Below are 16,238 nucleotides of genomic sequence, written 5' to 3' on the forward strand. Positions count from 1 at the left end.
GCCTTTGGGGTAACTGGGAGAAAGCTGTAAATGAGTCAGGCTGATTCAGGGCAGGGGGGGCTGCCCAACAGCCTCCGGGCACCATGGTTTCATTAACTCTTATGATCTGAGCGTGGCCATCAGGTGACAGATGGGGAGAGGAAAGGGCTTCCTTCCCACCTTTCTCTTATCCCCAAATACAGCAGACCCCTGCCTAGGAGCTGGATCCTTAGCTCTGACTAGACCAGCCCCTATACCACCTGCAAGAACTGAAGGCTCCAGGCTGCACTACTGGCGGGCACCAGGGTGCTCCCTCACATGAACATGTGAAGCAGACAGATGGATAGGGAGAGTTGACCCAGCTGGGACAGGACTTGAACCAGGCAGCTCCTTCCAGTCTCCCAAGTCTCCTCAGTGACTTAGGCGCATTTCGCGTGTGCAGTGCTGGGAACCATGGTACCCTGGCCTTGCACATGCAGGCACTCTACCCGAGCTGCAGCCCTCCCCCCATGGATTCACAAGGGAAGCACGGCCTCTCCAGGTTTCTCAGCCGCCCTCACCCTTCCCTGCACTTTCTGCTACAGATCCAGGAGTCTGTGTGGGCTATGCCAGCAGGGAGGCCCCGTGACCTGGCTGGCTAGAGACAGCGCACCCTCTGACCCCAGAAGGCAAAGGCACAAGCCCAAGAAACCTGCAGGCTGAGCCCCAAGTCTCAGGTCCACCCCCGATTCCTGCATTCACCCAGGGCTTTAGGCCAGAACTCCCACCCAAGGATCTGCCCGTCCTTCCCCAACGCCCTAAGCACAAGGCTCCAGGAACTGGCAGGCTGAGAGCGCTTGAAGAGAAGGGAGCCCAGCACTAGTCACCGACTTACCTCACTGTTTCAAGTCCCAACAGGCCCTGCCTCACCGGCCTCCACAGGCAGGCAGAGCCTGAGTGTTGGCTGCTGCGCTGCTGGAGGACGTGCAGCTCTGGTTGTTCAGTGCCCACAGCCAGCAGCAGACACGGCAGCCATAACCCACCCTCAAAACCCCACGGAGGGAGACCTTACCACACCCTGGGGGAACCACCCTCTGGGAAGCCTGAGGCTCTATGACAGTGCCCTGGGGAAGACCCCAATGCTCCCCATGTGGACCTCCCTAGAAATAGGAAGGGAAAGCCACGTCCTACAAGGTCTTCATCTTGGAGCCACATTAATCTCAAGCTCAGGGGGAGACAACTCTTTTTTCATGGGGGGTCTCCCCCATGGCATTAAACTCAGTAATCAAATCCAAACTAAGCACTCCGGAGTACATGAAGCTTGTGACAGAAGCAGTGTGCTCAGTGGGTGGACACCAGCTCCCCAAGAACAAAGCCAGCAAAGGGACAGCAGCTCCACCTGCTGGGCCCTTTCCATTCTGCCACCAGGAATGTTTCCTCTACACCCAGAAAATCCGATTGTTTTATTCAATAAAGGGCTGACACTCTCCTGCTTTGGTCCAACAGGTTTTAAGATATGACCATGGACTGAGTCAGGATCACTTTCTCTCAGACAGACCTGGGCATTCAATGTGGTCCATCTAACTGCAGCTTTGGTTTATACAACAGACCCAAAACAAGAGTCCTAAGTCACAGAAAAGCTGTCCATCTTCATAGGCTGCCCACAGTTCCCTTGGCATAGCCAGTGATATGCCATGAACAGACCAAGTCATTCCCAGTCTAGAGACATGGAACCCAAGGAAATGATACTCTCTCTGCTCATCAGTGAGCCCCAAGTCTGGAGTCCCACTGAGCACCAAAGCATCCGGTCTATTCTCTGAACCTATGAGGCTGGAGCTTGTCACTTAGTCCTAAGGGGTAGCCAATCTCTTCCCTTAGAATCCTTAGACCTCAGAGAAAGCCCCTGGTGTCACAGCAATTCAGGACACCCAGACTCATCCCCTTATAGTCCTGATTGCCACCAGCGTGGAGCTTGTGGCACTCTGAGGATGGACTTTCCTGCTCTTCAAGCGTGTTTGTGTCTGTGTACCACAGGATGTGTAGGTGTGCTGTACCTGTTTGTGAGGCCCAAGTTCTACGTGCCTTGTGCATCTGTTAAGAGAGCCTACAAGGCATGTGTGCCTTTGTGTGGGTGTACACTCCATGAGAAGGCATTCAGGGATATTTCCTGTCCTCCCCCACCTTTCCAGCAGGGGCAAGAGCCTGAAAAATAGCACCCAGCCTTTGATCCCAGGAACAGTTTGCTACTTAGTCTGCTCCTCCTCACCATCTAGGGTAACTGTATGGATTCAAGCTCCTCCCAACCTCACCTCTCGATCCAGCCAGGATCTCCCAGCGCCTGCCCAACATCCCTGTGGTGGGTCCCATCCCTGGCCTGGGACTTGAGTCTCAAGACTATCAATCAGCTCAGCACCTCCCCCGGGGAGTACACAGTCTGGAAGCACTGCCTTCCTGAAGGCAAAAACTGCTGGCTTCTGTTCTCCTGGCCCTTCTTATTTTCCAGTACATCTTGAAGAAACAGGCTTTCATTCTAGAAAAATAAAAAATACAGGACCCTAGTAGTCATAAGGATTTGTTAAGTATTAACAATATATATTTTTTATTTTCAGATCCACACACAGCTGCTCCTCCTCCACGGGAAGGGTGTGAACAAGCCTCCTAGAACCCTGTGGTGCCCTGTTCTCCCACACTTGCCCTAGGCAGGCTCAGTCCTGTCCTGACGGGTCTTGGCCTAGGATCCCTACAAGGGCAAGGAAGGGAAGGGTGGGAATGTGGAAAAGGAAGCTGCCCTGCACAGCCCGGGGTCTGTAATCTCAGGGTGAAGCCGTTTTCAGTCCTGGAATTCTGAGTTGAGCAGGAATGCAGAGGACAGGAGCAGAGACAGTTCCACTCTATTCTGATTTGAGCTTCAATGAAGAACTGGTCCCCCTGTTGCTTCCTAATTCCAAGGATTTCTATCTACAGATAAAAAATAAGAGAAAAAAAATTTTTCTTTGACAACGTTTGAAGCCACCTGAATAACCAATAAAAGAATGATGATAAAATCAGTTTATCCAAGGGCTGGGGATACAGCTCAGTAGGTTAAGTGTTTGCCTCCCATGCACAAGGCCCTGGGTTCAATTCCCAGCACCACAAAAAAAAAAAAGTCTCTCCAGTGGATAAAACTTTGGACAATCATTAAAAACATTATCTTAATTATTACTATAAGCATATTACTTTTGAAAAATCCAGTGTTGTAACAAGACAGAAAGGAGCCAGTGATTTAAAATTAGGATATAAAATTATTTACAATAATTACAAATACAAAACACAAAAATATAAACAAAACCGAGGCACAGCTTTACAAAATGCAGAAATACCCTGGAAGCTCACAGTAGCTCTTTACCTCCCAAGCTTTAGCTCTCACTGTGCAATAAATATTTGTTGTTCTTGAATAAGTACTGAGATGATGAAGGAATTCATCTACTTCCCACTTTGTTGTAATGAGATTATGTAACTTTCACAATGAAAAAAAATTAAAGTACTGTCTATAAAAATAAGACTGATTTCACAACCCAAAAACGATGACATGGGGGAAGGAACTTTAATGTTATTCAGAGAAAGACTCAAATATCAGATCAATAAATCATGGTTACAAACAGGAAAACCATGCCATTTGGACTAATGGAATTGAAGTTATTACTCCCAAAATAGAATTATTTTCATACAAAATGATAAGGCTTATGTATAGCACCTCAACGTTTTCGACGACTCTGAAATTTGTAAATAGCTGGGGAATTCACTGTTTCTTTCTTCACCTTCACCCTCTGAGTTTTATCCTATAAAAGAATAAAAAGATGATGGTCAGTTAACAGAAAGAGGGTTTCATAAAACAGGAAGATTGACAAGCTAACCCTGAGAAACCCCCCAAGATGCTGTTCCCAAAGTTCTGAAGAAAAAGTGCCCTATTGCCCTAAGCATCCACCAAGTGCGATGAGTTCACTTCCCTGGGCATCTGAATGGAATTAACTATGCCCAGTCCTTGAGGAAATGGAAGGAGAGAGGTGATTAAATAATGGTTTTGTTTTAAATTATCATTTTAATTCTCTCACGGAACCCCAGTTGAGAAAGGGTATTCTAAATGATCTGCAAGGCTAAACAATTTGACATTTAAAGAAATGATAATAATACGAAAGCGGCATCTTATATTCTGTAGCTCTGCTATTTAACTACACAATGTTGTCTATTTTTAAACACCAATGAGTGACATGCACTGTTTTGTTAACCTGTTTAAATGTTACGGGAGCTGCTCATAAGCTATAAAGTTCATATGCTACCCGATCCTACCCTTTGCTGTTCCAAGGCACTGACTAATAACCCCCTTATTACCTTCTTAATCAAGGAACATTTCAACACTGTCAGGGCAACAGACACTGGCTCAAACCACTGCCCCTGAGGAGCAGACATTTTCACTGGGGTTGATTTACACACAGCTAAAATCCAGTCTCAGTTAAGACCTTTACAAGAAAAAAATTAAATAAAAAAAAAAAAAAAAGAGAGAGCGAGAAAAGGCCTAAAGCTCTCTCTCCTCACCTGAAGATCTTTGCGTGTTTGAATTTTCTGCGCAATAACAAACAATTCCTTCTCTCGTTCAATCCGCTGTGTCAGGCAATTATATTGCTTTTGCCTTTCTTTAGCTATTCGCTACAGAAGAAACACAAACATTTTCAATAAAACAATTATAGCAAAAATTAATTTAAAAGTATTTTGGATTTCAAAATGTTTTAAGCTTTGGACCACAAGAAACTGGTTCCTGAGCCACTTAAGCCCAAATGTGTAAATGGTTTCATCAGCTCCCTGCTTTCTCCAGAATCAACATAATTTGATAACTATAAAGTTGTCAACCTTAGGAACATCACATTCTAAAGCTGAAAGAAACTTTGGAGCCTATCTTAACATGATCTGTCATTTTATAAATTCAGAATGAGGCCAGGAGAAGAAAGTAACTGATCCAAGGACACATGATTCACCTGGAACAGTCTTCTGGATTCCAGGAATTTCTCCTACCCCTACATTACGCTGCTTCAACCTCTGTGCGAGGGCCTTGGTTACCTGACATGATGGCAGGGATGGGCCAGTACCAGAAACCCTGTACAAAGTGACAGGGAGCAGCAGAAGGGACACCTGGCAGTGTACTGCTATCAGAGAATCTTAAAACACCAAAGAGGAGAAGGATTTTTTTCAGTAAGGGCTGATCTGAAAATTCTCACCATTATGACTCCTCATGACCAGGAGACTCCTAAAATTTGGGGGAATCATAAACCTCTGAGACACTTATGAGAGCTTTAGTTTCCTTTCTGAGATAACACACAGGTTGAATATTCCTTATCCAAAATGCTTGAGACTAATAGTTTTGAATTGTGAAAAATTTTAAGCTTTGGAATACCTGCATGTGCATAACGAGATGTCTTGGGGAAGGGACTCAAGTATAAACAGAAAATTCATTTATGTTTCATGTAGCCCTTATACACTCACAGACTGAAGGAAATTTTATACAATACTTTTAGTGTGTCTGCGTTTTGACTGTGACCCATCACATGATGTCAGGTAGGGAATATTCCAACTGTAGCATTACATCAGCACTCAAAAAGTTTTGATTTTGGAGCATTTGAATTTGGGCATTTGGGATCAGGGATGCTCAACCTGTATGTACCATTTTTGTTTTTGTTTTTCTGGGACTGAAGATTAAACCCTTTACTACTTAGCTACATTTGCAGACCTTTTTGTTTTTTATTTTGAGACAAGGTCTCACTAAGCAGCTGAGACTGACCTCAAAAATTCTCCAGCCTCACCCTTCCAAGTTGCTGGGATTGTAGGTGTGCACGACAATGCCCGGCTCCCCACCAGTAATCTCTTAATAAAAATGATTTTGCTTTAAACAAAACAGCTGAATGAAACTACTAGACAAAATGGCAAAATCCAAACCTTCTTTACTTCTCAAAAGCTCTGACAGTGAACTATTCTACATAGGAGTTTGGAATACTCATCTCTTTAGAGACTACCTCAAGACTTGAGAAGTGTCAGTGAACAGCTAACTGCAAAGACAACTAATTGATAAACAGGGTTATCACAAGAACACTAGTCAGCCAGCCCCTCAGCTGGGAGTGTTATCTACATACCGAAGCATATCACTGGCCTCAGACGTCAACAAGTCACTGATTCTAGCACAGTCTCACAGCAGTGGTTCAGACAGCTTTTGTTTTCACTTTATTGCACAGACTGTCAAATTTATGGGATTACCCAATATAGTCAAACTAATTAGGGGTATTTATATTACTAAAGCAAGTTTAGCTGCCTCTGAGCTAGAGAAAGCTGCTGTGAAATTAAACATTGGAAGCAAAACTGATGCGGTGTAAATGATTCAAATCAAAACAGAACAGCTGTCTGCTTGAAACACATTGACAGCATTTTTTTTTTTTAATGAATCAGTCAGAAGTGAGAGTTCAACTCCAGAAAGCTTTGAGGAAAAGCATGTCTTCTCCACAACCCAGTTACTGTGCTAGAAAACACCAGAAGGAAAAGTCACTACAAAATTTTCATTACAAAAATGTAATACGAAAAGATCTTTTAATATGTTTACTGTCCAAAGTTCGATATCAAAATACTGTATACCACACTCCTTCATCTGCAGCATCCCATCCCTGCTCTGCACTTCGAAAATGCTAGAATCTATTACAAGCACTAAAAGTGCACCAGGCTGGGCAGGCTGAGCACAGCAGCACACAGCAACTCAAAGGACTGAGACAGCAGATTCACAAGTTCAAGAACAGTCTCTGCAACTTAGACCCTGTCTCAAAATTAAAAAAATTAAAAAGAGCTGGAGCCAGATATGGTGGTGTAGGCATGTAATCCCAGCAACTTGGGATGCTGAGGAAGGAGGATCATAAGTTTAAAGCCACCTTCAGCAACTCAGTGAGACCCTTAGCAACTTAGCAAGAGCCTGTCTCAAAATTAATATGTAAAAGACTAGGGATGTAGCTCAGTGGTCAAAGTGACCTTGGATTCTATCCCCAGTAAGTGGGGGTGAGGGGAAGAGTGCACAAGGCACAGTAGGGCACACATGTAATCCCATATACTCAGGAGGCTAAGGCAATAGGATCCCAAGTTCAAGGCCAGCCTTGGCAATATAGCAAAACCCTGCCTCAACAAAGAAAAAGGCCTAGGGATGTAGCTTAATTGTAGAGTGCCCTTGGGTTCAGTCCAGAAAAGGGAATATAAAGCACAGGGGGCCAGAGCTGGGACTCAAACCCAGATTTATAAGGCAGAACATAAGCTCTAACCACATTACCACACATTCTCCAATCTCAGAAAACCAAGCAACCCTCCTCCACTTCCAGCCTCATCATCAAATCCTCCTTCCATTTTTCAAAGAGAACTTAAAAGAGTTTTCCACAAATAACATATTAAATGCAGTGGCACCAAAAAAAAAAAGGAACCTTGATTTCCCCAAACTCCCATCAGAATAACAATGGAGAAAATTACCTTAAGTCCAGTCTGGTGCGTAATTCCTTTCACTTTCTCCTTCTGCAAGGTCTCGATCCTGGGTCTATTAAAGACTCTATCAACTAGTTCTGGGGCTGTTTGCAGGTGAGTTGCAATATCAAACTGTTCAACTAAAAATCAAAACAATCCTTAAGACACTGCCTGTCTAACACCAAACAGAGAGTGCTATGGTACACTGTCCCAGAAACCCTCAAAAATTTCATACCTTCCTTTTTGGTGTCAAAAAAAAACACATGCTTATTCTGTTGCTTCCCCTGGAAATCCAGCAGATGGAGCTCTGATTTTAGTCTTTCAATTTTCTAGAATACAGAATATGGTCTCACTTTAAATTGGGATCTTCTGGAGTTTCAGAAGTAAATTTGTAAAAACTTAGACCATTTCACATCATTATTACCAGCAGCTAAGAATTTGTTTCATTCTTTTAAAGGCAAGGAGTACTAAAATATATCAAGTACCAACTACATGCCAACTGGGTTAGGCATTTCACAAAACTCACTTAATACTTATAACAATCCTATGAGACAGAAAAGAAGAAATAGCATCAAGGAGGTTATTTGTCCATAGTCATGGGGTTAGTAAATATCAGAACCAGAATTCAGCCCACGTGTGTGTCATTCTCAAACTTGAACTCTCTTCTTCACCATGATACACTTCTAAATCATTATCACAATCAAGCAAATATTAAGTTTGTAAATGCCCAAAGAAATTAACTGATAACTTGAGATTGATGGGTTTATGTTTCCTTTCTTAACCAACAAAAATATATCAGAACAAAGAGTAAATTGTTACCTTAGCTTCTGCAACCCTTTTCATTTCTATGTATTTGATATCCTGAGTTCTCATCAGCTTTAGCTGTTCTGGAGTTACTTCTTCCTTAGTTTCCTTAATAATATGAACTCCATCCTAAAACCCAAATTTAAAAGATATATTCCAATTAGAATAAGGTCATTAATGAGTTGTTGGCATAGATCACTGTTTGAACAAAGACAACCAGAAACTGCATGTCACCAGTAATCCAAGGCACTAGGCCTCCTAGGTGCATGTTTGAGGTGGCAACTCCATACATTTACTTAGTACATCTCCAGACATTGGATAAGGCAGATACTGAAGCAGGAATGCAGGCTGCAGGTTTGCCTTGGGCACTGAACAAGAGCATGTGGACCAATTGGAAAGGGCTGATTAAAGCCAAAAATCATTCTGATCCAGCTTCTTCCCTTCTTTATTTTCTAACACATGGACCTCAAAACATCCATTGATTCACTAGGCACCCACCTGGAGCTTAACCCGAGTCATTTTATAGTAGAATTCATCTGGATTTTTTTCAAGAGCCTTCTTCCGGAGAGCTCTGAGGAATTCTTGTTTTTTATGATAATCACTAAAACACAGGTTAAACAGGGCCATCAGAAACAAAACATATCATACAAATACACACACAAACACACACTCAATGAGCAAACTTTATAAGTACCTAAAAGTTCACATAAAAGGGGAAAGTGCTAGGGAGTGATACTGGTCAAATTATATTGTTATATTGTGTGTGAATAGGAAACAATGAATTACATCAATATGTGTAACTATAAGCACCAATTTTAAAAAAAGGTGGGGCTGCGCATGGTGGTGCATGCCTGTAATCCCAGCGGCTCGGGAGGCTGAGGCAGAAGGATTGCAAGTTCAAAGCCAGCCTAAGTTACTTGCTAAGTAACTTAGCAAGACCCTGTCTCTAAATTAAAAAATACAAAAAAGGGCTAGGAATGTGGCTCAGTGGTTAAGTGCCCCCGAGTTCAATCCCCAGTACCCCCCCCACCAAAATGGTGGGGAAAAAATAAATAAAAATGCTAAGGACCTAGGAAAAAAATAAATACATAAAAGTTTACATAAAATAAGACAAAAAGTGGTAACTGGATCTGATCCACACTCCACTGTCCCTGAGTTGGGCTTGTGTCTCTACAGGGTTCACAATCTAACAGTACTCTCCTATCCCAGTTACCTAAAATTCACTGCCTCTACCCCACATGTCTTAGTGCCACTTATATCATTACAGGGAACCAAACAGAGAAAAAATTAAAACTTCTTAGATAGGGTTCTGGTGCCAGCTTCAGCACCAAATAAAAAATATAATTCAGAAACCACACAGTGCCATGGAGGATAATGATTGAATGGGGGACTCTGGAGCCACAGTGTTCAGATTCAGATTCAGATCTGATTCTATCCTTTCTAGCTAAGTAACCTTAGAAAATAAGTTAGTTAAGTAATCTATATCTCAACTACATAAATGACTATGGTAACAGTAACCTACTCAGAAGGTTAAATGGAATAAATGACATTATGTATAATTATAATGCACTCAATTATTACCATTGTCCTCCAAAACTCTGGGACTTACAGAAATCCACTTAATCCATTGGCACAGACTATACCCAGAGCATAAGAAGGACCTCAGCTGACATGTATGGCTAGCAAATAACTATAAGTGTTTTGCAAATGTAGGACTAAACAAAAAGAATGGGCATAATTGTTTTATAAAATGTTTTCCAAGTCCATTATCACCCACGCTCAGTCTCATGAATCCATCTTTCACATTTCTTCATTCCACACCACACACATGGTGATGTAAGAAGACTCAACAAATGGAATTTCAGATTATATCTTGCACTTCAAGAAAAGGGAGAAAAGAATATTCGGCTTTCGGTTCAAACACAAAGGCAAATCAAAGCCACTGTGAGAAAGCAATCTGCAGCAGCATAATAAAAAAGATTTACAATGCAACTGGTTAAATAAATAATGCTCTGCCTAAACAAAAAGAGAAGTTTAAAGTCGTAAAAAAATATTTAACAGGCTGCCAGAGCCAAGGCCATTTTATCAATGGCAGGAAGTTATTCCGTGTTAGACACTCAGGCACTTCGGCTGCAGTGCGCGATGTTTTCAGCTTTCGTGGCAGCACCTCTACCAGAAAGAAGACTTACTCTGCACGAAGTTTGTAATCTTTCTTTTTCTCCAGAAGGCCCAGATGTTTGCGAAAGCCAGGCTGGAAGACAAAAGAAAAAAAGAGCACTTAGTTTCCTCAGCAAGCACATGCTCTGATCAACATGACACCTGACAGGAACAAGAGTCTCTGCAGTGCTCAGTAAATCCATGTCCTTGGAGCCAAACCACTACCCTGCTCTTTCCCGCCCCCCCCCCCCCCCACCAGCAACTGGGTTCCAACAAGGATGAGAGGGACCAGGCAGACGCCAGGCGGGTCACAAGCACTGCCATAGTAGGTTTCTTGGCCTATTAAGGACAGAGAGAGGCAACAATGACTCGGCACTAAGCGCGCAGTTGCCAGTTGTACTAAAATTACTACCAACTTAATCCAAGGGCTTATAAAATACTATGAAGGCAAAACATAGTAACAGGGAGGCAACTGTGTAAGGGAGCTATATTTAGAGTCTGGAGACTGGGGTTCAAATCCAAGCTTTACCGCTTAACAATCTGTAACCTTGGACAAGTCACTTAACTTCTCTGAGCTGCCAATTCCTAACTGTAAAATGAGAACAGTACTTACTTTGCAGGGTTATAATGAAGATTCAAGGAGCCTCTGTAAGAGGTAGCGCCTGCACATGGCTTGTTACACAGCAGGTGTCCAGCCTATGTTTGGAGTTGTTATTGTACCTTTGGTACAAGGTATGAGAGAAAACCAAGTGTATCAAAAAATACTTTCTCTGACACAGACTTGGACAGCATGAAGGGTACAATGATTAAATCCTGGTATTATCTTTCTACAAGCACTTGTCAGTGTCTCTGCTAGATGCTTTGCTTATATCATCTTTTTTTTTTTTGGGGGGGGTGGTGCTGGGGATTGAACCCAGGGCCTTGTGTATGCAAGGCAAGCACTCTACCAACTGAGCTCTATCCCCAGCCCTGCCTATCTCATCTTAATAGGATGAATTTTTTTTTTTTTTTTTTTTTTGGGTACATTGAACTCAGAGGTGCTTAACTACTGAGCCACGTCCCCAGCCCCTTTTATACCTTATTTAGAGAAAGGGTCTTGTTAAGTTGCTTAGGACCTCACTAAGCTGCTGAGGCTGACTTTGAACTTGTGATCCTCCTGCCTCAGCCTCCTGAACCACTGGAATTACAGGCGGGCACATGGCTGACAATTTTTATTTTACAGCCGTGGGAGGCTCACAGAGTGGAAAAAGAAAACTCAAGGGTCAAAAAGAGCAAAACATCCAGGCAGAAAACTTCACATCACATTTACCTCCACCATATAGTAGTTTCCCCACTGCCTCACTGAAGAGACCTACAGAATAAAGTCCAAAGTATCCAAACAGGGAATGCTTCAATCAATGGGTTACCCAGCTTCCAGCAAGGCCATCTCCTCTCTCCGCCCACAAAGACCTTCTTTTCCTACTCAGGCAAGGCCATGGCCAGCCTTGAAAGCCCTCTCCCCTCTGGCAATCCAAATCAACTACTTGCAACTGTAACTTTGGATACACTGTTTCTGTTTCTTTTTTTTATATTTTTTTTTAGTTGTAGATGGACACAATATCTTTATTTATTTATTTATTTATGGTGCTGAGGATCCACATGTGCAAGGCAAGCACTCTACCACTGAGTCACAGTCCCAGCCCTTACACTGTTTCTTTAAACACCGCATTTCTTATTTGTAAAATGAGGGTAACATCCACCTCTTAGGGATGCTAAAGAAATATATGAGAAAATCCTTGTAAAACACGTAGGGCTGTGCCTAGCATACTATTATGCTCAAAAACTGAGCTTTGCCTTCAAAGGCAAATTGCCATCCAAATCCAACAAACTTCATCACAATGCTCTCGATCATCTCCACCCTTCCCTTGCATTTCCTTCAGTTGAAATTTTTCATGTGCCATCTCATATAAAGTTGTGTCTTTTTTTTTTATTGATTGTTCAAAACATTACAAAGCTCTTGACATATCATATTTCATACTAAAGTTTTGTCTTTATTCATCTTTTAGTAACTTCTGGATTCAAAACACCTGATGTAATTTCTGGCTTTGCCACTAGCCAGCTATAGGTGTGTGACTCTGGGCAAAGTACTTAACCTACCTGAGGCTTTGTTCCCTTATCTATAAATGTAAGGAAATAATAGTACCTATTTCCACAAAGCTGTTATGAATTAAACAAAATAAGTGAGCAAAATACTTTGCCCTTTATTGTACACTTCTACCTACTATTAATTTTAGATAAGTGCACATATAATCTCCCAGAAAGGTGACAAATTATACTATCACTCCCAGTATACTAATGCACAAATAAAGAGCCCAGTATTTGATAAAGGCATTAAGCAGGAAGACTGAACAGTGGTTAAGAGGCCTCGGATCTGTTCCATTAGTCAGCTATACAACTGTAGATACATCCTTTCACATCTCTTCCCCATCTGTAAAATGAAGTTGGACCAGATATTTCTAGGGAACCAATTTTTCTGAATCAGATATTAGGTGATTCCTGAGAACAGTCAAGTGAATAAACTGATTCTACAAATCATCTTCTCTCTCCCCATTCTCTCCACACAGACACATTCTCCTCCGAAAGCCTACAACTGTTGCCTAAATTTAGCGTCTGTAAATAATCCAGTTCCTCTCTAGACCTCTGTCTCCCCACCTGTATAATGCAGACAGAAAACACCACACGGCAGAGTGAAGCCAAAACATGGGGCAAATTTTCGTGGATCACAAAGCCCACGCATCAAGATGATGCCACATTAGTTAACAACATCTCTCTGGTCCCAGCAGCAGGAGAGCTGGGCGTTGACGTGCGTTCGCATTCCAGATGGGAACCTGTTAGCTGTGTGAGCTTTGCCCTCAACTTCCCCGGGGATGGCCCGGCACTTGGAAACACACCATCTCTTAGTTACCCACTGAAACCTCGGAGGGTAGATTTGATCCAGGTATGGGAAGCAGTGTGCTCCATTCCCACGAGGCTCCGCCCCGGCCACGCGGGCGTGGTCAGCAACACGCGTGAAATTACATTCAGCACCTAAGCACCGGGACCAAGACCCCGGGCGGTGAGGAGCTTGGGGCGAGAGTAGCACATGTGGCCCAGGCGAGCGTTCGTGGGGCCTGTGCGGTACTACCTGGCTTCTCTCTCGGTGTTCCCGCTGCCGGGACTTAGCCGCCTTGCGAAATGCCGCCGCCATGTCCGCTCAGTTCTTGAAAAGCTCACTGGACTACACCGGTACCGCACCTCCTAAGGCTCCGAGTCCACCAATCCTGCCGGAAACAGGTCCCACACTCAGCTACTTGGAACCGCCTACTTCCGCTTCGCAGCCTATCAGAAGCCTGAATTCCCGGAAGTACGTCTCCCAGCCAAGGCGACCCCTGCTTCTGGGAGTTGTAGTTTCCTAGGTGTTGTCTCGTGACTCTGCAAGGGCTGGCGGGCTCTTTATTCGCCTGAGCGTATCCACGCGTTCCGAGACCTAGCTTTAGCGCTTGCCGCGCGTTGTTACCTGGGAACACGTGGCTGTCACTGCTCAGGCTGAGGGGGCTTGGAGTGTGCGCATGTGCGGTTACCCACTGCTCGGACCCGGTTGCGGTATTTACGCGGTACATTTAAAGCTAAGAGCAATGGGAATTTTACAATGTACCAGAAAGAGCAGTCCATGGAAAGACAAGAGACTTTTTCTAAAAGTCATATGCGCCAAGTCACTGGCTGTGTGACTTTGGGCAGGCTCTTTGACTTTAATGAGCATCGTTTTTCTCACCCGTAAAACGAGGCTAATAATAGCATGCACTTCCACCCTCTCAGGGATGTAAAGGGCTCATTGAGGAATCATAACTGTAAGCAAACAGAATGAAATCACTTAATAGTAGTAGTTATACAGTTCTGAGCCCCTCATGAAAATGGCTGAAGCAGCGTGAGTGCCAAAGGCGGTACAATGTAATAGGACCATGAACTATGGAGGCATGTTCTGATCCCAACCAGCAAAGGCTTAGTTTGCTTTGTTGAGCCTCATTCTCCCTGTCTGCAGAGGTAATAATAATAATGCTATATGTACCCCCAGGATTGTTGGGAAAATTAAATATGTTTTAACTGATTAGGTTCACAATAAAATGGAGCTATCAGTTATATTTATTATTACTAAACTTCTTTTAAGTCTAAAGAGAGAGTTGAACACAGCAAAACATTCCAGAGGTGTTTGATTTCTTTTCCACTATATGAAGCTGAACTTCAGCAGGTTCTGTAATTGCATTCATTTTTTAATTTTCATTACTTCTTAATTCCTGTAATACTTTGAACTATTATTTCTTTTTTATTTTATTTTATTTTTTAGATATACATGACAGTAGAGGGTATTTTGACATATTATACATACATGATACCTTCATTTCTTATGACAGTGGGCAAGTTCTCCAGCTGAAGAACTCTAGAGAAATCTCCAGAGAGTCCCTGGAGGGGCCAGTCCAGCCAACCAGTAGGCATGAAAGAGTAAAAGCAGGCTTGAACTCTCTTGCTCAGACCAATCCCTGCCACCTCATGGAGTTCTATTTTCACCTTCACCTTCAATAACTCTGTTAAAAAAAAAAAAAGTTAAAGTAGCTGAGATCTGCTGTGCAGAAAGTTTTTTCCTGCCTCTGCATTTCAGCCTTGCCCAACTAGGGTCACATGAATTTTAAAAAATTCCATCTCAATTTTCACTTGCATTGGCAGACAAGCTCCTTCCTGATCTGGCCTACCTTTCCAGTCTCATCTTAATTAAAAAGACCAGCCATCAATCAGAGTGAACAGGTGGCTGCCCCAGCCACTTCCCCCAAGAATATTTTGTATCAGCAGAGCCAGCAGAAGCCAGCTCTGGAGGTGGAGGACTCTGGAGCAGCATTGGATTGATTATCTATCTACTATCTATTGACTTGTGATTTGGAACCCCATTGTCAAAATCTCTGAGCCTTGTCCTTCTCTGTAAAATGATGATCAACAATGACTACTTCGTGTGGTTTTTGTGAAGACTAAACGTAGGAATGGCCAGTCTAAGCATGGTATCCTGCAAACAGTCAGCATTTAACCATGTTAGTTCTCCCTCTGCCCCCACCCTATGCTCTGTGAGAGTCACTTGTTCCACCCTCTTCACCCATAAACCTATTGCCAGACTTGAGATCACAAGGAAGTTTCTGGATGATTTGAAAGAAGGTGTCTGCTAAGCCCTGAGGCCTGCAAGAGCTCTAGGCATTGCAGTGGTAAGAGTGAGCAACACACCCAGAGAAGGAAGAATGTCTTCTAACTTAGGAGAAGGAGGGCTTGTGGTTACAGGCACCAGAGAGTGATTCAGCATCAGAGGAAACCACTAGAGGCCTGTCAGTAATCATCCAGGGCCTCCTTTTGAAAACTTTTTGAAGGTAAGAGAACAGCTGCAGGACCCTGAGCATAAGATAGGGAAAGGTGTGTGGGGACTTCCTGGGTGGGAAAGGGACAACCAGAACCTACTTACCCAAGGCCCTTCATCCAGCACTCAGGGTCTGCTTCCAGCCCTGGCTCAGACACACCTGTTTCCCAGGGAGGGGGAGAAGACAGATGGGGAACAGGAACAGGGAGTACATGCGGCTGATCCCTGAACTCCCTGTGGCACATCTTCCAGGGCCAATGGAAAATAAAGTGAGCAGGGAAATGTGAACCCACTGGGGAGCTGAAAATGGAGATGGGAAAGAACACAGTCCACCTTGCCCTAGACCAGTCTCCCTTCCCCAGATTGGCCCAAAGCAGAGGTCTCCTAATTTTCTCTGGCC

At 43.4% G+C, this 16,238-nt stretch overlaps 1 protein-coding gene across 1 annotated transcript; it reads right to left on the bottom strand.

Annotated features, from left to right (window-relative positions):
- Nucleotides 1–2,529: 2,529 nt before the first annotated feature.
- Nucleotides 2,530–13,743, bottom strand: Utp11 (UTP11 small subunit processome component). Its single transcript, XM_076860705.2, has 9 exons — nt 13,595–13,743; nt 10,464–10,525; nt 8,773–8,875; nt 8,290–8,403; nt 7,706–7,799; nt 7,480–7,610; nt 4,531–4,641; nt 3,692–3,776; nt 2,530–2,916 (listed from the first exon to the last, which is right to left on the bottom strand). Exons 1-8 carry the CDS (start codon nt 13,655–13,657, stop codon nt 3,693–3,695), a joined length of 762 nt encoding a protein of 253 aa, XP_076716820.1. The 5' UTR covers nt 13,658–13,743; the 3' UTR covers nt 2,530–2,916; nt 3,692.
- Between the last annotated feature and the right edge of the window lie 2,495 nt (nt 13,744–16,238).

Source organism: Callospermophilus lateralis, chromosome 7, assembly GCF_048772815.1.
Source record: "Callospermophilus lateralis isolate mCalLat2 chromosome 7, mCalLat2.hap1, whole genome shotgun sequence".
Taxonomy (NCBI): domain Eukaryota; kingdom Metazoa; phylum Chordata; class Mammalia; order Rodentia; family Sciuridae; genus Callospermophilus; species Callospermophilus lateralis.

Excerpts from the sequence above, each read along its gene's own strand:
- Utp11 (XM_076860705.2), bottom strand. The coding sequence starts at position 13,657 with ATGGCGGCGGCATTTCGCAAGGCGGCTAAGTCCCGGCAGCGGGAACAC. Across the intron at positions 8,876-10,463 it reads GATTACAAACTTCGTGCAGA|TGATTATCATAAAAAACAAG; the intron begins GTAAGTCTTCTT and ends CCTGTGTTTTAG. Across the intron at positions 8,404-8,772 it reads TGACTCGGGTTAAGCTCCAG|GATGGAGTTCATATTATTAA; the intron begins GTGGGTGCCTAG and ends TTTGGGTTTTAG.